The 21,853-nt window shown below is 42.2% G+C and overlaps 1 protein-coding gene across 2 annotated transcripts in view; it reads right to left on the bottom strand.

The window, feature by feature from the left end:
• LOC308334489 (mRNA-capping enzyme-like) overlaps window positions 1–21,853 on the bottom strand; it is a 95,597-nt gene that overhangs the window by 59,195 nt on the left and 14,549 nt on the right. For both annotated transcript variants that reach the window (XM_080791281.1, XM_080791282.1), the window contains 2 exons: window positions 8,939–9,074; window positions 2,361–2,432 (listed from right to left, as the gene is read on the bottom strand). In XM_080791281.1, coding sequence (XP_080647407.1) covers window positions 2,361–2,432; window positions 8,939–9,074 — 208 coding nt within the window. The remainder of the gene's footprint in view (window positions 1–2,360; window positions 2,433–8,938; window positions 9,075–21,853) is intronic.

Below are 21,853 nucleotides of genomic sequence, written 5' to 3'. Positions count from 1 at the left end.
GATCTCAGGTTCTGAACTCAAAATTGACACATTTAATCTCATTATAATGGCTTTCAATATTATAATACGTCTTGTGATAGTATATGAATAGTTGTGGGAACATCAAGACAGCTTGTCAATTCCTCCACAGTGGGAGAGCTGACATTGACTGACAGGCATTTACTCAGTGCTGACACAAAACAGCATTGCTGCAGGAAGACAAAAATCCTCGTCTAATTCCACAGCCAACCACTGAAATAGAACAACCCACCTCCAAGTCTTCAGGGTTGACAGTCCAGGTCAACCAATGTCATGTTTCAAGAGGCACACACTGTGCTGCAAGAGCACCCCGCAATGCATGTCTTATTATTATTATTAGAATTAATTGAGCCTTTTTTTCAATCTACAAGCTGCACTTTGACATAACCTCTTCCAATGTTCAGCAAAAAGCAAGTGAAAAGCCTTGTTCTCCTAATCTGGATGAAGCTATCATGCACACGAAGCCATCCTGGCCTTAGAGAGGACACAATCCCTGCCGCCACACTCCACTCGCATCGCTAACTCGGGTGTCTGCTGGCCTGTCTGACTTCCCAAACAAGTTGTTATGTGTTTAGTGTCACTTCAGGGCACACAAGGCCTGGTGGGTGGTGTGTTCCCCCTCCTGCTGGGTTTCCATCCTGGGGTGGCGCCTACTCCGTGCCGAGGCGAGGAGCAGGGCACGGACCACATAATGGAGAAGGCCAATAATGGCCACACTGGGATCAATACAACACAGCTTTATTGATGGCGTTGAGGGATGCCCCCATGGAGACTCCAACCTCTGCTCTGCCTCACAAAGACGTTCCCCTTCGCCACTAGGGCATTGATTGAGCCACTTGCTCGTGTGATCGATCCTCTGATCAATGGAGGGGAGGTTACAGACAAAGATAGCGTCGCTTTTCAGGCAGAAACCTTCTATGTGCTTATTCCATTCATTTTATGGTTTTTTTAAATTATGCCCTTTGTTGCCGTGTAATGAGAGAGATGCCGTGTCACAAAATAGCTGCAAGCTCAGGAACAGCTGTTTTTAGTTTGTAGATCAGTTATTTCTGCCATTTTTGAAAAAAGAATAGCGACCTGCCAGGTTCCCACCTATTTGGGGTTAAGACACTGTATGTTTGATAAACATTTAGACATTGAGACAAAATAATTCCAATGACTGAAATGTAACGGTTTTGGACATACAGGGTTTCCACTTGACAACCCCACACACACACACACACACACTTTCTTTTTTTCATCTGTGCAGGCTCATTCATCTTTGGACCGACCTGCCGTTATATATAGCATTTAGATAAGCTTAGCCATTACCAGCCAGTGGATTGTTGTCCTTGGGCAAAATAAATCACGTAAGGGTGAAAAATGAATGTGACAACACATCACATGAGAGAACGCATAATTAAGCCTGCACATTTTATACAGTTGCTCTGTGGCAATTATGGCTGTCACAACTAATGAGCGACGGAGGGATAATCAGCCGAAAACAGTGAGGCTTCGTTGTTTTCGGCTGCAGTGACACCAATGAGCGTCACCGCTTTTGACAATATCAGAAGCTCCAACATCCATTACAATCCTACTCATATCCTAAAAAAAGCGCAGTCAGAAATACTTTTAAGTGGTAAAAGTTAACTTAAAAGTTGAATGTGGGAACTAAATATCGAGTGTAATAGACAGGTTGAGCAAGCGGGTGTGTGCTTTGTCTGGCTAAGTCATGGTTTACTGATCACTTAATTGTGAAAAACAATGAGGCATTTTTGTTTTCAGCTGCAGTGACAGTGTGACACCAATGATTGCAAATGAAGGATGAACAAAACAAAAACTAAATACAGACAGATATAATAAATCATATTCAAGTGGTGAGGGTTACCTCCAAAGTTTATCAACACATATTGAGTGAGTTTGAGTATAATAGACACCGGCTCAGTGGCTTTGTGGTTAAGAGTGTGCGGCGTGCGCCCTGAGAGACTGGGAAGTCGGGGCTCTGGAAAAAAAGTTGCACCCTCGCTCAACATCTAGGCCAGCACAGCACTGACACCTCTGCTAACAGGTAGGAGTCTGGACAGATTAGCCTGCTCTTGTCCTCAAGGACGCACGCACGTGTGTGTGCGTGTCCAAATCAATAAAAGCCAATGCACCACACAAGACGCCTTTCTCTGATTAACTCCACTACTGACTGCAGACATTCTAACTGCATTTGAAAGAATTTGACACGCCTCTCATTTCCTCTCAGCTGAACCCCAGGCAGAAGCGACCGCTAATGAGGCTTGGACAGTGCTATGACCTGCAAACAGTGAGGAGTCGGGACTGGAGGAGTGACAGGTGAACAGACAAGGGCTACTCACGTTGAATTTTATGATGTCATAGATCAGGTAGCGGGGGACAGGCTGGCCGTTCACCTTGTCTATGATCATTTCCTATGGAAACACGGGGGAGAAAACAACCAGATGTGAATTACAGATGTGGCGTACTGTATGTGCACAATGCAACAGTTGTTTTAACCACATGAATCTTGGCATCCTTATTTTGCGCATGTCATAGTAGGAGAAAGCTTGGTGACAATAGGCAAACATTCAATGAAAATAACACATCTACAAGCTCACAATGCGGCAATGCAATGTGTTTTGAGCTTGTAGATGTTTGTAGATGAAAATGTTTGGTGTCAAGTGAAAAAGGGAGGAGACCAAGTATAGACTCCTTGGGGTCTTAAAGTCGACAAAGTAAATAGAGCATAAGCTGATTGTATACACCCTGATTCAGAAGAACCAGTCATTGTCTCCACCAGGCCGAAGGCATGGGGAGAGTCTATGTTTTGCACTCCGTCCATCCGTGAACAGCTAATCTCCGGCACCATTAACCCGGTCAATGCCAAATTTTGGATGCCAACGATGAACCTCTGCCACAAATTTTCCAGAACGGCCTGTTATAGCACCACCAGGAGGTCGACTTTGGAAAAACATTTTTTTTATATTACTCCTCCAGATCGTTACACACTATCTCTATAGTCATGTGCTTAAGACGGATCTGTCCGATATTACATATTCAATCCTAATTGGCTAACATTGGCTTTCAAAGTTTGCAGGATTGGCCCTTTTGAAACAATGAAGGCAGCGTACAATTTACATGAAATCTTTCACTGACTTTCCTACTAGGCTGAAGAATATATCCCACACATTTCACATTGGCCTGTTATAGCGCCACCAACAGGTGGATTTTTTTGAACAAAATGCCATCATCCAATTGCCATCAATGGTGTAAGAACAAATTGCACCGTTTTCACATTGGCCTATTATAGCGCCACTAGGAGGCCACAACCTGACCTTTCCTGGTGGAGCCTTGTGCCCCGAGGGGCACTTTTTCTAGTTTTCCCTGAAACTGAGGGAGAGAGAGGAAGCGTTGGGCAACAAGTGAGGAAATGGCAACAAATGTGAGTCCTCTGAGAGAGGGGTGGATAAAAAGGTATGCCACCCGGAGCTCAGCGTCAACATATTCATTTAATTTAATATTATTAGTTCAATCTGCTGTGGAATCACAATCATGGTGTGCTGAAACCCTCCTTCCCTGGCACCCTCCCCAGCCTGCCCACCCCACAAGTGGTTACGTCACGTGTGATGGGAACTGGCAGTGGGTCGGCACTCTGCAGGGGATGATTAAGTCTCATAGGGTTGTGTCTTCGGAGAGGGAGGAAGCCTGCGGCACCGAGGATAGGGGGAGGAGTGAGTGTGTATGAGGGGGAGGGGGGGGGGGTTGCTAGGGAAGGAGTAGAGACGCAGAAATAGAACTATGCATGCATTATTCACGACTGTCGAGTTCAGATGCAGGTACACATCTAATCTGCGGGAGTCCCATGATTGGTTTTCACATAACTATTGTGCAACCATGCTGTGTGTGGGTGGGTGCGCATAGTCTTGTAATAAGAAAATATGGTAGGGTATCACACTGTCATCGACAGGAGTCTTCACTTCAGCTGTGTAACCTGTCGCAAACCTTTAGAGGAGGAATGAATTACACTTTTATAGCTCTCTACTTTACTTCCTTGTCTTGTATTAAATATTTAAGGTGTGATGAGTCTGACAAAAGTGGAGCAAGCAAAGACTTTCAGAGATTCAATGCTAGCTGTGGGTAGGTGATCACTTTTGCGTGAGTGCTTTTAGTTGCACAATGAAGCCGCTGGGCATTAGAGAGAGCTTGCATAATACTACTACTCAGCCAAAAATAAAAGGAAAGAAAAGAAAAAAGCATCCTGTGGACAGGAATACCTAAACTTCCAAACAAGGGGGACGTTTTTAATACTAACAGAAGCAACAGATTAACCACCGAATCCTGGTGTTCTGTTGCTATTTTGGATTTTCAGAAAATGGCGAAGATCTACTGTAAACAATGCATATATTATGAGTGTATGTAGATCAGACCTACAAGCTCGTAGCGCGCCACTCGGCGTGAAAATATTTATTTCAGAAAACTGGAGGATTTAGAAGGTTTTTTTTATTTATTTTGAGGTCAGGCCTAAATGAGTTAAATGGTTAATGGTAAACTCAATCAACACAAAGAGAATACTGTGAAATCACCGTAGATACCGATTCTCTAGTTGTCGTGAAGCCACAGTATACAAACAATGAGGATGTTTCTGTGGGGATGGAGATGAAAGAGATCAGCAAGCCCAGCTCGCCCTCTGCGATGCTCACAGTAAACAGCCAAGCAAAGGCTCTCTCTGTGAACACACAGGGCCAGAAGCATCAACAGACAACAACCAACCGTGATTCAAAACAGCCCTTGCGGCAGCACAAGCGCGCATCTGCACGGCTCCTTCAAAGGCACACTAATGTGCCATTATGTGGCATGCCTGAGCGAGGAAAATGACATTTCACCATATCAGCAATCATTTAGCCCTGGAGAGAGAGGGAGAAGGCGAAGCCCTCGCCTAGTTTACATAAAGCAACTCTCGAAAGACAAGAGTGGAAGACAAGAAGAAAAATGAGCTTGATAATGACGACAGATAACACACCTCTCATCACAACACTAGGAAAACTGTACATGAACCAGGACCACATCTCAAATCAAATCAAGGCCAGAGGACATAAACACAAGCCATAATGGCACCGATTTCCTTTTGTGTTCCTTGTTAGGAGAGTGTGATAACAACGCATGTCTTGTGCACCTGCTGCTGTGGAGAACTGGGACATGGGTGACCTACACCACACGGCTGTCAATAAAAGCCCAGTCCCATTACTGGAGTGTGAGGAGGATAACTCTCACACTACTCAACTCACGCCTCCCAGAGAGCATCAGTGCTAGGGCTGTCGCCATCGTGACATTTTACTTGAGGAGTGTCATTCAAATAATTTGCGATTAATGACTTAATTGTGCTTATTTTTTATATAATCTTTTTATTCAGAGTGCCATACAGTCATGAAAAACATGCTATACATTTCAGTTTACAATAGGCACCTCTTTTTTTTTTGCTGCCAAACAGACAGAGCCTACAGTAGTGTTTAGACAGTGATATGAGATTATTCCAAAAGTCCTGTTGCCTATTCTTAATATTATAATTTATTTCGTCTAGGAGTGTAACTGGATAGTTCATTTAGCCAATGTGAAACTGTAGGAGGGGTAGAGGACTTCCAATGTAAGGTAATACATTTCTTTGCTGCTAGAAAAGCTAGGTCAATGTATTTCTTTTGGTGTCTGTCCCAACCGTCCTCCCCACCTGTGCCAAAAAGGCATAGGCGAGGGGAAAGGGGGAAACAAATCCCCAAGCAAGATGAAACAGCACCTACAATTGAATGCCAAAATGATGACACAGCACTGCATGACCAAAACATATGGATAAAGGTCCCCCTCTGGTTTTTACAGAGAAAAGACAACTCACTGTTCATCTTATGGAGTTTCTCTGGCATGTAATAAACCCTATGTAGTATGTATAATTTTTTAATTGGGATAACTTGTGACGAAGGTTATAGGAGCAAGTATGTATTTTATCACATATATAGGACCAATCTGGACTTATCTGGACGAGTGAGAGGTCCTGTTCCCATTTCTTAATATTTCCGGTGTTAACTGGCAAAGATTCTAAAAGGACCTTGTAAAATCCAAAGATCGATCTGCAAGACTACACAGATGTCCTTAGAAGTGAGTCGACTTTGGATAGTTTAGGTTCGGCAAGGGGCTGTTGCTTAGACTGGACCATGTGCCTAACTTGAAAGAAACGAAATAAATGAGTAGAAGGGATAGCGTACAGATCTTGTATTTCTCTAAAAGAGAGGAAACCGGTGATTTATTTATTTAATGCCTGCGTCATGCCAGGGTTTGAAGGTATCGTCATTAAAGGTTGTTTTTTTGTTTTTTGTTTTTTTAATTAATATATTTTTTATCCCACGATTTTTGTAACCCATTTTTCACCCCTGTGTCAATCATCTAATGTGATCCTGGGCTCTACACACCCTCCGCCAACCTGGGGAGAGCAACGGACTTAACTCATGCTTCCTTCATGCTTGAGTGTCCAAGTTGCTCCTTTACACCTGACAGGGGGGAGTTTCCCTGGTTGGACGTAGCGCGTGGAAGGAACACGTTATTCCAACCAGTTCTTTTCCCCTCCATCAGGCGCCCCGGCTGGCCAGGGGGAGGCAGTTTAGAGACCAGGATTACTGCATGTTTTTGTGAGGGTACCTACCCTAGGGGACACGGGGAGAACATGCAAACTCCACACAGAAAGGCCCTTTCGCCAGCCCCGCCTTCGGGTATGGGCACTGATGACGCGGAGGAGGGAACACGCCGCCAGCACCCACAGCGCCCCGAGCGGGAATCGAACCCAGGACCTTCTAGCTGTGAGGTGACAGCACTACCAACTGTGCCACCGTGCCCCCGTCATTAAAGGTTGTTGAGAGGGAAGGATTGTACCATATTGGAGTAAAGGATTGGGAGGGAAGGATTGTACCATATTGGAGTAAAGGATTGGGAGGGAAGGATTGTACCATATTGGAGTAAATGGGGATAGTAAACTCCTTATATTTCACAAATGTGTTTATATCTTCGCAGATTTTCCAGCTATTTAATACAATAGGATTGCCAGTAATGCGTTTGACTGCTACGGACTCAAAATAAGGAATGTATTTAATTTCATAAGGTGATAGATCATAAGACTCATTCCTTGTCCATGCACTTGAAGTATTTGAAAACCATTGTTTAATTTTATTTAATTTACATGCAGAGTAATAAAGCTTAAGATTGGGTAAATTTAGACCGCCAGCACAGTATGGTAAGTAAAGAACCTGTATCTTGGTGACTTGTTATACCAAGTAAATGAGGTGAAGATACTTTATATTTTATTTTAAAAAATGGGGTTGAAATAGGTATTGGGAGGTTTTTAAATAGATGGAGAAACTTGGGCAATATAGCCAATTGATGAGTTTTACTCTACCCAAGAGAGATATTGGTCTCTTTAGGTCATATGAAACTTTCTCAGTCAATTCATTGTGTTTTTGACATTGAATATTGGAACAGAATGTGTCTTTTAGGCTTTGTAATCAAAAACTGCTTTACATGCGTGTGTGGGGGCCAGGGGACGGGAGAGATAAATAAAAAAGGCATAAGAATTAAAGAAAGAATAAAACACAAAAAAGCACAAGCTGAAACAAAGTCAACTCGGAAAGGCAATAATATAATCTTACTAAAATCTGTAAACTCACAACCCCTCACATCGCAGCGCATTGTAAGCTTGCTATTTGTTAATTCGAGAAAAAGGGAAAACAAAACAGATTAATTCATACGGATGGAATGGAATTATGCAAATATATATTATTGTGATTAACTCAGATAACTACGAGTAGGCAATTATTATGATAGGCCTACTCAGTGCCAAGCTCAAAACTGCACTGCAGAGTGGAATGTTTTATTTATTTAGTTATGAGCATTGTTATGTGTTTATGCTGATGTGTATTTGCATTGGATTGTTTTTGTCTACCCCGAGCACACAGACTAAGACAAATTCCAACGTTTTATTGAAATGGAAATACATTATTAATCTTGAATTGTGGTGGGGAAAACCGAGGCAAGATAGAAGCATCTGATTCTGGAAAAACTTGTTATTGTGTTTCCCAGTCTGTTCCATGGTAAGGACCATGGTAAGGTTTAAACAAATAGTTAAAATAGCTGACAAGCTATTGTAATTTAGATTTATTTTTAGAAAAAGGTCTTAAAAAACTTAAAAACATTTTTACAATAATGACAAACAGGGAATACCTAGTCGAAAGTGGTTAAACTGGCACAACAATCTCATGAATTCTCTCAATATTATGTATTGTATTCTAGAACACAGGCATGCACTTGTCCTGTCAGTCCTCTATTCAACAGGCTCTACTGCCTGGCTCGGGTACATCCCAGAGGTTTGGCATGAAAGGGGGCGACAGACAATATCTGTCAGTCACCAGTGTGGTGGAACAGCAGGCCAGTGTTGGTAAAAGAGGGGCGTCAAAGTTCAGTAAAGCTAGGTCTGAGCATGTGGGACTTTTAGACAGGTCACACAGAAGGCAGCATGTCGCACCACATTAGAGGTGTCTGAGCAAGCAGAACTAGAAAGAACAACAAGATGGGCTCTAAAAACAGTGTGGCTCCCATGTGGACCTCAGACTTCCTCTGGACGGTCTAAAACGCAAATACGCAATACACGCTCCTTCAGACGTCCGATTCTTTGTGTGGAAAGGAAGGTGACATTCTAATACCATTCAGAACCTAAGATTTTTCGGACGATCTTGCACCCCCAGATGTCCAGATGTTCGAACTAGTTCAGAAAGCCCGTCCGAAACGTATCTTTACCAATGTCAAAATGAGCATGTATTGACATCCTACCGGACGTCAGTCATCTATGGTATAAGACTATACATTTGGACGGACACACACACACACACACAAAAGTAAGAGCACTCACCCCATCCAGTAAAGTGTTGGCTAGGTGGACACGTGGATCTTTGCGAAATGGGAACTCCAGGTTAGCTATATGGAAGACTGCGTTGTCTCTTTCGATCATGTACACTTCATTCTTCCCATGGATCAACATCATGTACCTGTTGTGGAGAACAGAAACATTATGTACAGAGAATGTAGTTAGAATCAACATTATGAATCAGAATAGTCTGTTCATACAGCTCCCACTTCCTACACAAATTTTCTGTTTGTCAAACAGATGCCGTGTACTGCAAAGAGAAATTTACATTTACATTCTAGGCAATTGGGTCTTTCCAAGAGAGTCTTACAAAAGTGCAAAGAATCAAATGAGCAACGTTCACCCCTCAATACCCAACGCTGAACTAGGCACTTACCAGTGGAGCTGTTCAGCAGCCAACAGTAAAAGACTGTGGTTGTACTGGGAGTGTGAAGTAAAGTGCTGAAAAAGAGCATCTGTGTTCTGCAAAAGTACCCTGGATAAATACAGGTTTAATAAAGGCACTGAGTCTATGTCACCGTATAGAGCACCAAAGTCTGACGTCAATAGAGGCCGCAAATCCATGTGTTCATGTACTTTTTATTTGCATTGTAATCCCCATAGGGGATTTTAGATTGCCTCATAAGAACTGCGTTTGAAAAATAAACAAATCATCCAGGCCGCTTCACTCATATGGATCTGAAGAATCAACTGACTGAGAGAAAACACTATTGTTAAATTTTCGCTAGTCATATATATCATATATACAGTATATCATATATGAGTGACTGACTGTCATAAACTATGCAGAGACAGCTTGTTTATTTTTGGTATTCTTTTTCTTTATTTTATCATTTTTATCCCACGATTTTGTAACCCATTTTTCACCCCTGTGTCAATTATCGAATGTGATCCTGGGCTCTACACACCCTCCGCCAACCTAGTCCCCATATATCGGGGACATGGGGAGAGCAACGGACTTGAACACATGCTTCCTATATGCCCGAGTGTCCAAGTTTCCCTGGTTGGACGTAGCGCGTGGAAGGAACACGTTATTCCAACCAGTTCCTTTCCCCTCCATCAGGCGCCCCGGCTGGCCAGTTTAGAGACCAGAATTACTGCATGTTTTTTGTGAGGGTACCTACCCTAGGGGACACGGGGAGAACATGCAAACTCCACACAGAAAGGCCCTTTCGCTAACCCCGCCTCGGGTATGGGCACTGATGACGCAGAGGAGGAAACACGACGCCAGCACCCACAGCGTCCCGAGCGGGGATTGAACCCAGGACCTTCTAGCTGTGAGGCGACAGCACTACCAACTGTGTCACGGTGTCACCGTGCCCCTCTTATTTATAGTAGATATTAAGATCACCCCATGTTATTCTCCATAGAGAGATTACTTCCGTGAACCAGGGGAATCGAGGGGATGAGAAAGTGGCGTCGTCAGGACTTCGACGCTCTATTATCGAGTCCTACAGGTTGGTTAGAAGGTAGAAGAACTAGGCCAGTGTGTTCCAGTTCCACCACTTGGTGTTGCTTATTGATCAAACAACAGGCAACAAATACGATTATTTTTCTTTCTCTTAATGTATGATGCAATTCTAGTGTATCTTTATGGTAAATTAACGGGAAGGTGCAACTATGAGTAACAAATTAATTTATTCATGGATGTTGGGTATTTCTTTCTTCTTTGGCATGCATAGAGCATTTACAACATACAGCTAGTGTAGAATGAGCCGTACAGTATGTATGTATGCAGTCAGCAGTGTCTCATAAAGACAGTGTTAACACCACGGCGGCGGTGGCTCAGGGGTAGAGTGCCTGGAAGGGAACCGCAAGGTTGCCAGTTCGAACCCGGGCTCCCCCAGAGTTACTGTCGAAGTGTCCTTGAGCAAGACACTGAACCCCTAATTGCTCCCGATGTGCTAGTTGGTGCCTTGCATGGTTTCCGCTGCCATCGGTGTATGAATGGGTGAATGTAATGCACAATCTATGTAAAGCGCCTTGGATAAAGGCGCTATATAAATGCACCATTTACCATTTACCATTTACCACAGTTCCTAACTCCACAAGTCTCTTTCTGAATAATGTATTGGCTTCAGATACTGAACAACTCAAAGACATAGAAATGAGTGAGTGTGAATTATTCAGTTGAAAACTTTTTCACTACTAATTTGTGTCAAAATCATCAAGTCTTGGACTGTCTAGCAGTGAGATTGTAGAGGCTGGTAAGTATAACCATTAGATTATATCTTAGATAGATAGATAGATAGATAGATAGATAGATAGATAGATAGATAGATAGATAGATAGATAGATAGATAGATAGATAGATAGTAGAGGCTGGTCTGCAGTAATGCAGAAGTAACCATTAGATTATATCTTCAAATAACACATGTTCACCAGGGGCACATTTCATCCATGCCTTTTCAGAGATATAACATACAGTAAAAGTAGACCCCCTACCGCATTCATTGCTTCGTATTTTCTGAAATTATGTGGATATATTATACAAACTGATGGCTCAGTGAAGGAGCTGGTGGGGAACGAAGAATCAAATTGTACCTCCACACACCCCCATTGAATTACTTCTCTGCTACACCAATCAGTGGGAAGAATAAACTAGAAACATTCAAACCACATCAAATAACAGAACATGTAATCAGGCGTGCGTGTGTGCATGCGTGCGTGCCTTCCACTCCAACAGGAATTAGACTGATGTGAAATTGTATTCAGATTTACTGTGACTGCATCAAATGCTATTAAACTAATCTGTTAGAGTCAACTCAAATTGGAAATTAACTAACCTCGAATAAACCTATATAATAAATATGATTTAAATGACCAAGCCAAATTAAACCATCAGCTTTTAGGAAAATATTATATCAACATTATATCTGCATATTTAACTTGACTGTAAATTTCAATAAGGTCTAATGGAAAATTGTGTTTGATAGTTATTACAAAAATAAAAAAATAATAGGTCTATCCATAACAAAGGACTATGATTTTCTTCTGCACAAAGATTATTTTTTGGTCTGACTCTGGGTGGCTGTTCAGTGATTACACTGCCATTTAGGCTGCAAATTGCATTATTTGAAACCAATGACTAATGTGTAGGACAGCACAGCATTGAAAAACACTGATTGTCACCAAACAAACACATTTGTACTTTCAAACATCAAAAGAGTACCGGTACTTCAGGATGAACAAAGCTATACTGACAGAGAAGAACCAGTGCGTGCAAGCAACGCTATCCCACCAAATGCTTACCGTTTGGTCACAATCAATGTCACAATCAATCTGTGTTGGCACAAACCCTAAGCTATTTCACAAGGGAATGAGGGGGAAAATCAAAACAAATAAAGTAATCCTGCCTTCTGCAGGTCCCTAAAGCCAAGAAGAAAAGGATAGGTCTAGAAGAATTAGACATCGTTGAATATTGAAAAGGACTGTGTGATCTAAATGCCACACGCCTCCGGTGAATATTTCCCAATTTCACAAACAATCTGCTGTCGCCTGCTCTCACCTCTGATGCAGAGCCACATTATGCCAAGAGGGCTGACAAATGCTCCTTCTCAAAATACCAAGTTGGCAAAGGAAGATGTTTCCATTCAGTCTCTAAAGGTCAAGTATCCTAATCAGTGCCTCAAAATGGAGGAAAACTGACGCCACTTTAAATTAGGGCGTTCATGCAAATAATGGGCACAAATTATTCATGTCACACTGGATACACACAATAGTAGGGATGTACAACTCTTTGGGAAAGTAAGTCTGTAGACAGATGGATAAGAGATGAATGGCATTCTCCCACTGCCAAAAGTTATGCATTTGTCATACCTGCTGTGACACAGCAATGCCATTAAAACATAGAATAAATTAATTTTAATTCGATGTCAGGTGGCATGGATGCAAAGCCCTGGATGCATGCCAGGAATGGGTTAGCGGGAGAATACTTCACCATCTGACAACAGACAGCCTGGAGATGGAAATATTTGACCGTCTTTTCTATATAATGGATGTGGTTTTAAATGAAATTATTAAAATCACTTTGACTACACACACACACACAAAGTTGTAATTCTATTACAATGAATATATTATTTGAGTGCAACACATTCACGCGTCTGATGAAACACTTCTGATTTACCAGGCATCAACGACTGCAATGGTGGACAATTCACATGCAATTCACATGCACTCAAACAGCAAAGTAATGAACAGCTTTTATCTTTTTAATGGAAACCAGACATGTAATCTAATAGTCATTAGAGTGAGATAGTTGTCCAGCCATGCAGGGCGGCACCAGCAGTAATAATAGCCACCCAGTGCGTCCACACACCCTCATCAGTTTGAAAGATCAATACAGCTTGACCCTTCTTCAGCAGAAAACAAAGGAGAAAACAATCCCAGTCCCTGTGATGACCAAACAGTGTGTACTGTGCTATCCCTGACTCCAGGGGATGATTTGATGGGGAATGAGGTGGAAACCCTTGCCTCCGCTTTTGATACCCCTCAGTCATTCCTGTTTATCACCAGAGGGGATATGATTTGTCCTTGCTTCTGGTCGACTTAACATTTCTCTTTTCCTTGTGGAAAATGTCCCTCCTGCTGTTTGTGACCGGTGCTTACCGCTCCACCCTGTGACGTTATATGACAGTCAAATTCAATGGACAAAATGTGTGCATATCCCCCCCCTCCCTCCCTTATGACGTCATGTTGTTGACAGACATTATGTTAAAGGCACCGCTCACTTGTATGGCTTTCAGAAATGACGTCATGTGACAGCCAAGTCTACCTACAACACACACACACACACACACACACACACACACACACACACTATATAAATATATATCCCACAGATTATTTTCTCCCAGTGTCAATCGTCTACTCTAGTGTAATCCTGGGCTCTACACTCCCTCTGCCAACCTGGGGAGAGCAACGGACTGACCTCATGTTTCCTTCAATGCATGTATGCTGACAGTCAGACATGTAAACTTAGGGTATGGGCACTGATGGGGAGGAGAGAACACACCCACAGCGGTAATAGAAACCAGGACCTTCTAGGTGTGAGGCAACAGCAATACCATTACCAACTGCACCACCGTACTCCCTAGTCAATGGAGTTTTAGTGTTTGCTTTAAGCAGTGACGTCATGTGGCAGCCAGAATCTCTCTAAAGTATTGTTATGGTGCACACAGTGCCACACACTGCCTTTAAAATAAATATGAAGAATCACACCCGTGTGAAGTGAGGGGCACTCTAATCATCATACATGATCTTTTTTTTTGTGGCTTTCCCCTTTATGGCGGGACAGACAGTAGGCTGACAGGAAACAGAGAGATGGGGGGATGACATGCAGTAAAGGCCGTCGGTATCGGGAGTCGAACCCACGGCACACTGCCAGACTTGGACTACCGGCCAAGGTGCCTGGACCGCTGAGCCACGGCCCAGGCCATCGTACATCATCATTAAGAATGGTGGTCCCTTATTGGCGAAGGGTGGCCACCGACATACCCAGCCGATTTTCTCAGACACATACGACGTCAATTCTCCATTAATCGTCAATGACATTTAATGTTTGTGTTCAGAAAGAATCTACACTATAGCTCTTTAAAGGAGGGGCTAAAATTATAATCACACAAAAGAATACCACAATCAGACACACCCAGAGCAAGCTCCACCTGCTGTTATACCCTGTTGTCTGGTGGGTGCTGTGAGCGTTTGATTTCATCCTTATCTTGTGTCCTGTTCCCCCGAGTGCTTTAGCGCTAATGAGGCACAGCTTTGCCGGCCTAGCCCTGTGGCCTGACCGACAGCAACCTCCACCCCCTCCGAGCCCCGAGCCCCAACCCCCAGCAGCTTTACACATCATTAGCGTAGGGTCCAACAGAAGGGGCTGATTGACAATAGTAAGGCTTGATTTATACTTAGTTATGCGCAGGTGTCACGCTCCTAAAATAGCAGATCTACAAGATCACACCACGTTGCAGCATAATTACGTATAAATCTGGCATACATATACCGTACTACCATCCAGTGTTAAATTGCTATTATAGAGGACCTACAAGCTTGTAAGGGGTCGAATGGCAACACATTGTGAGCTTGCAGATCACTTGTATCACAGAGTATAGGGCTTAATAGCAGTTAATGAAACCTGCCACAGCTGATTACATGTAATTAATTGTCTGAACACAGCTTTGACCATGTATCCTACATAAAAATTTAGATTTTTTTCCACAGATTTATTTTGGATTCATTTAAATTGTATCCAAAGTCATTAAAATGTTACAGAATTTACTTGAATATATTGCAAAACCTATACAGGGACCATGGTTGATTTGGCCATCTTTATAGCCGATGTAAGGTGTCTGGTGATGATCATAAAATAAGGAAATTGGCCGTGTCCCTCCCGAGCTGCATGTAGTTTCCACAGATCCACCAAAGGGATCCTGCAACATACAAGCCCTTTGTAGAGACATACGAGCTCATTTTAATGCTCACAGATAATATATAGCAGCAGGAATAAAGTCAACCGAGCCGGCCGGGTCCATTTGGTTACAAACGCAAAGTTAAATTATTGAACACAGTTAACGTCAGCATCTAACTCAAGATCGACAGACAGCCGATTGGCTATTAGTGTGAAATACACACATTTATCCCATCTCATATTACATTATATAGCATAATCTGTTGCAGGAGTCACCGGTGGTGGAGAGTTAGATTATGACGGCGGGGGAGTGGAAAACCGTGGGTCCATTGGTTCCTCGTTACAAAAATGTCTCGATTCTTCCGACTATATTTAATTAACATAATTCCTGGCCTGCTATAAATCATATGATTTGTGAGCCTTACAATGAGTGTGCTGCAGGTTCGACTCCCGATCCCGACGGCCTTTACATGTCACCCCCCCATCTCCCTCCACATTTCCTGTCAGTGTACTGTCTGTCCCTCCCTAAAATAACGGCGAAAGCCACAAAAATAAATCATTTATTTTTTTTAAAGAGCGTCTCTACACTTTCTAAAAGGGCTTGCATGTTGTGAGATCCCGGTGGCGACTCTAACGAGACATTGATCTTGGGACAATATTGGCGAATCTAACAAGACTTTATTTTCTCATCACCACCACTGGTGACTGATCTGCGTTTGTGTGTTTAGGCTACTAGTGCTGTACGAATGAAATGCAGCATAATACAATTAAGGCAGGGTCGTCCCATTTTCTAGGCTACCGCGCTAACCACAAGGTTACAAAAACAGACTGCACGCTTCAATAAATTTGACATAATTCCTGCTGGGATCCACTCGTAATTCCAATGGCTTGTCATGGAGCTGGATGAATAAAACCAAACCAAACACTACACTACAGCTATAACCCAAAATGATTCCGGGGCTCAACGCTGATTGATCAGCTGGCATATTGATATTCTACTTATACTTTGTCAATCATTTCTGTATTTGCATCGTGAAGAATTTCCCCCTTATCGCAAGTTTCAACTTCCAACATGAAACAAACTTGATTTGTTTTGCTTCTTGTTTCTCTCCCCACGGTCGCCACCTCCTCCCACGACGGTTCAATGCCTTCCTCCCCCCACCCCTCCCACCGAGACTGAGGTGGGAGGGCATAAGTGGTGAGGAGGACATTTTTGATATTGCAGCTGAAAAGGCTTGGAATAGTATCCTGAGAGAGGATGAAAATCAATGATTTGAGTGGTTGTTTAGGCTTCAGTGGGTATAAAAAGGTATTAAAGGGCAACATTTATATAATACATTGGATTTTAAAATACTTCAGTTGACTGGAATCAGTCTCACAAGGGGTCTATACCGCCTTTTTTCCCCTCTACTTCAAATGTCTTCAAAATAGCTGATCTACAAGCTCACAATGTGTCGCAAAATGATGCTTTGTGAGCTTGTCGTTTTTAATTTTCTGCGAATGCTCACCATGCCCAGAATAGGGAAATAAGGGTTTGTGTGGTTCAGGACTCCAGGAGTAGATGTTTGGCTGGGTGCAATAACCGCAATACCGCGTGTAAGGCATACACACGTATTGAGTTCACAACCGCAATTTAAAATGTTACCCCATGATTTTTAAACCAGTTTTCACCCATGCCAATTGCCTAAGCTGTATATCTGGGAACTACTCTCCCTCTGCCAACCGGGGGAGAGCCCCGAACTGATCTCATGCTTCCTTCAATGAATATACAGTGATTTATTACCACAATAAAAAATCCATATACCGCCCCAGGCCTAGTTATACAGGACACTGGCTTAATCTTTCCACTGTAGAGACCTTCTCACAATCATTATTAGGTGATACAGCACCATAAGCACAGTCTCCCTGGTTTTAGCTTTAAAAATCATCAAATAAAGAGGTAATCTTCAACAAACCTTACAAGCTCTATCCGTATGAATGCAAACCATAGTTCAGAGGAAATCTAATTTGCAACCACTATTAATCGTTTCCTTATCTTTGTAAGTGTTGCTATTGATTGAAGTCTGGTGCACCTGCACCATACTGTAAGTGTCATCAAAAAACACTCAAGGCAATACAGACAGACCAGAGGGCCAAGAATTCCATGATAACATTGATCCAACCTCTCCAAACAGAAAGAAAATCCAATTTGACATAACCAACCAATTTAACATAAACAGATTGATGTTAAATTTTGGTAAAAACAATACAGCAATACAGCGAGTAAATAAATACAGAGTTGCAACTATAGATTTTTTGCTTTTGTTTGTAATGTTGCACCCCTACATAACGTTAACTTGAATGTTAAGGTTGTGAATCCAAAATAACTTAAAATTTAGAATTGTACTGAGAATTAGTACCGTGTGAAATTATTTGTAGAATGTCGGTGCACATGTGTGGTCAATCTATTCTAGCCTTATTTAACTTAACAGGGAAGCTATGAGTGAAATACATTAAAACCGCACTGAATTATTCAATCTCTAATCCAACAAGCGACTTACTCTAGAATGGAAAGTTTTCTTATCTTCGCCTAAGCAACAATGGAAGCTGGAGGGATTTAGAATATGCAATATGTTTCAGAAGGCCTCCGGTTTTGCAAACAATCTTTGTGAACCACCTTGAGGGACACGTTTCCCATTAAAACTCCACTTCATGTCTTAAAACATGCCACAGGCTAGGATATAGGACATTTAAATTCTCTGCCCAATCCATGAGGCAGGATGAATTAAACTAAACTAAATGAGACAATATGTAAAATCTGAGAGAAAAAACAAATCCTCAAAGTTCATTAGTCTCATTTTACGCATGGCATAATTCCAGGCTGTGACCACCCCACGGCTTATGATTCAGCACTTGCCCTTTATCATTACAACACGGTCGCTAAGATTAATATGACCTGCTACACTGTAAGAAGTTGTGATTAACTGCGCCACCAATGTCCTTATACGGTGAGTATGCAGACCCACTGACAGATGACCAAGGGAGAGCTCACTGCCATCTGTCCTGGCCTTGTTGTCTCCAGCAGACCGAAGGCATGGGGACAATACACCTACAGATTTTGTACAAACATCACGCAAATTGGTACACAGTCTCTCTAGAGCCATTCAACGAAACGGGTCTTTCAGATTTCTCAGACTCCATCCTGATTGGCTAAGATTGGCTTCCAAAGTTCGCAGGAGTGCTCAATTTCAAACAAAATGCTGCAAATCATGAACACATCATGTGATTCCCGTGAAATTGTGCACGCACATTCCCACTAGGCAGAGGAAGGAACTCAGCCTCAATGTGGCGCGATAACTGGCCGAAAAGTGTTTTTACCTCTGACTGCACGGATCTGTGGATAACTTTGTATGCCAACTCCCTAGAGGCCAAGGAAAAACCTTTGCCTGGAATTCTTCACATCTGCTCTTTATAGCGCCACCAGGAGGCCGACATATGTAAAACACATTTTCTAACATTACTCAAATCACGCAAATCGGTACACATGCTCTCCATAGTCATGTGAACAAGACGGGTTTGTTTGATTTCTCATAATCCACCCTCATTGGCTACAATTGGCTTCTAAACTTTTCAGGAGTAGCTCGCTTTGTACTACTCAACGCAGCGTCCGATTGTGGTGAAACTGTGCATGCATATTCCCACTAGGCTTTGGAAGAAATGCCACTTGACAGTTTTCAAATCAGCCTCATGGTGGCGCTACAACAGGCCAAGCCGCGCGCGTGTGTCACACACACACACACACACACACACACACACACACACACACACACACACACACACACACACACACACACACACACACACACACACACACACACACACACACACACACACACACACACACACACACACACACACACACACACACACACACACACACACACACACACACACACACACACACACACTCTCTCTCTCTCTCTCTCCTGGTGGAGACCTGTGCCAAGAAGGGCACTTTTTCTATCCCTTTCTTAACAAAACACCCCGGAGGATAGAGAAGACTTGGCGAATGGGTCTGCTAGCAAAAGGTTTAAGATTTCTGCAGATTGCACCGTTTAAAATGCTCCCATCCCAATTTTCAGCTCAAACAGAGGAAGATAATATCAAGGCTGAGTAAGAACAGTATGCCCCTCCGAAGGAGAGAGTAAGATAAGGTAAGATAAACCTTTATTAAATCCAGAGGGAAATTCAGGTAACGGTCATTCCAATACAGCCTGTGACACCAATGTCCCTCATTTGACCAAATGATAGGCACAATGCCAAACTTGCATTCAATTTGACAAGAGAAGCTGCAGTACATCACTTCTATCTACAAAGTTCCTCAAAACCAGTGTCAGACATGATGCAACCCGCAGTGAAAGTTTTACAAACCAAATAGAATTACAAAGATAAAAGGAAATGCACACAGCAGGCCAGGCATAGTCGGTCTTCACTTTCAGGCTGATAATAACATTATGTATCTGCTGGAAGGGAAATGGGAACCGAAAACCCAGGTAGCTATTACTGTCAGATTAGTAAAGTCGCATATAACAAATCAATGAAACATCGCAATTCCGTCTCATCCTTTCAAAAAATGTTGACAGCATGTGTGCGCGTGCAGCAGCGTGCGTATGTATGTGTTGACCAAATTATTAAGCAGCTTTGTGACAGCTACACAAATAATAACTCCAAACATTTCTTACACTTACTTGAATTCTGCAAGTGGAAAGGTTCTAACTCTATTGAGGGTTTCAATCTAATTCTATATATCCATTATTATGCTACCTGAATAAAATACATCACTCGATGTAGCGATTCCAAAAGACAATCCAACAACGCAGAATCAGAAACCACCAACACCAGCAAATGTGGAGCCTTAACGAATAGCTTCAATTCCAACTACCGGTACATATTCTAGGTTATTGTTAAAGACCCAGTTAAATATGGAAAATTAACAACAACAACAATAATAATACTAACTACAAAAAGTGCCCATAACCGTCTGGTCATCCGACTGGTATTCCAGTCGCAGTGTGCCGCGGGTTCGACTCCCGAGCCCGACACGGCCTTTACTGCATATCTAAAAATAAAGTAAAAAATAAAAATAAAAAAAAGGATTACACCAAGTGAAAAAGTTAAAAACTATGCAGTCAAATGGGGATTGCAAGGTTTTAATCCTGCAGTCAAACTGTTCCCTAACATCCCTAACCGTAAGAAAAGTGTGCATTGTATGCATTAAACTGTGCACTGTACTGCTCCTTGAACGACATCATACAACGAATCACCAGTGTGATTAGTTTCTGCCATTTTAATTTATGCTCTGCCGTACGATGCCACCATGTGCCATAATTGGCAGATCTACAAGATCTGCATCTGCAAAGCATTGTTGTGAATTTGACAAAGTTCACACAAGTTGACATGAAAGTATAAATTAAGCTGAACATGGTTACTTAATTGTCATGATTTTTTGATCTGAGCTAGGTTTAAAACATCTTTAACAAAACAAAATCACATAACAAAATACCAAAATATGACTTTGGAAAGAATGGCTTGTTCAATGTCCATGGCTCAGATACGTTAAAACAGTCCCCTGTGCAATCAGTGTTTCTCTCTTTGACTCTCACCATCTCTCCCCCATATTTCTCTGTATGACAGACAAATGTTCAGGGTGCATATAAATATTTTTGGAACCCTGCAGACAGAATCTAAATTATTTTGAAGTGTTGTCAGAGCTGTCAGAGCCCGAATATGCTTTTAAGAGATAGCAATGATTCTCCTTCATCTCAACTTGCCCCGTCCAAAGAAATCTTTACTAAGGAAAAATTACGTAGCTCTACTGGAGGCTTACTTCTGTGAGAATAAATAAATATTCAGTCTCTTTCTCTCTCCCTTTGGTAATCGAAGAACTTGGGGTGTATTTCTGTTGACTAGACACTTCCAGTAACTGGAAGGAAAGCCGGGGCTTCGGCGTCACACACTGTACTTTGAAAGCAAGTTCTGAGAAAATGTTGAGTCATTGAATCCAACAGAAAATGACAGGTAAGGTCAGATAGTGGCAGCCCAGCACACACCATTAGTACTATCCTGGTCAGGTGCCAGTTCTGTACTCTGCACATCTCATTCTTACAGGAAATTAAAGTGCCAACATGTAAAATTCTCAAAATTGATGCAAGTTCATGAAATATTCACAAAAGTTCACCATTTTCCAACCAACAGTAACCGAGAAGGATGTTGGTAGCAGACGAGTGGAATACTAAAGCATATTCCCCTTCAACGCTACCCTCTGGCAGATCAAGCGAAACGAGACGAGACCACTCAAAGTGGTTTCAAGAATGGACGTCTAGTTGCAGAACTTCAAAATTCCACTTGAAACACTTTCCTACTTACTCGAAATGCCTGCAATTTAATTGTATATACCGATTTTGAATGCTGGCATTATATGCTGTACCATCAATATCACATCACCCAAA

The sequence above is a fragment of the Protomyctophum bolini genome, assembly GCF_963924005.1.
Source record: "Protomyctophum bolini genome assembly, chromosome: 19".
Taxonomy (NCBI): Eukaryota; Metazoa; Chordata; class Actinopteri; order Myctophiformes; family Myctophidae; genus Protomyctophum; species Protomyctophum bolini.
Note: the sequence above shows the minus strand (reverse complement) of the source record. Positions and strands in the feature narration are given on the sequence as shown.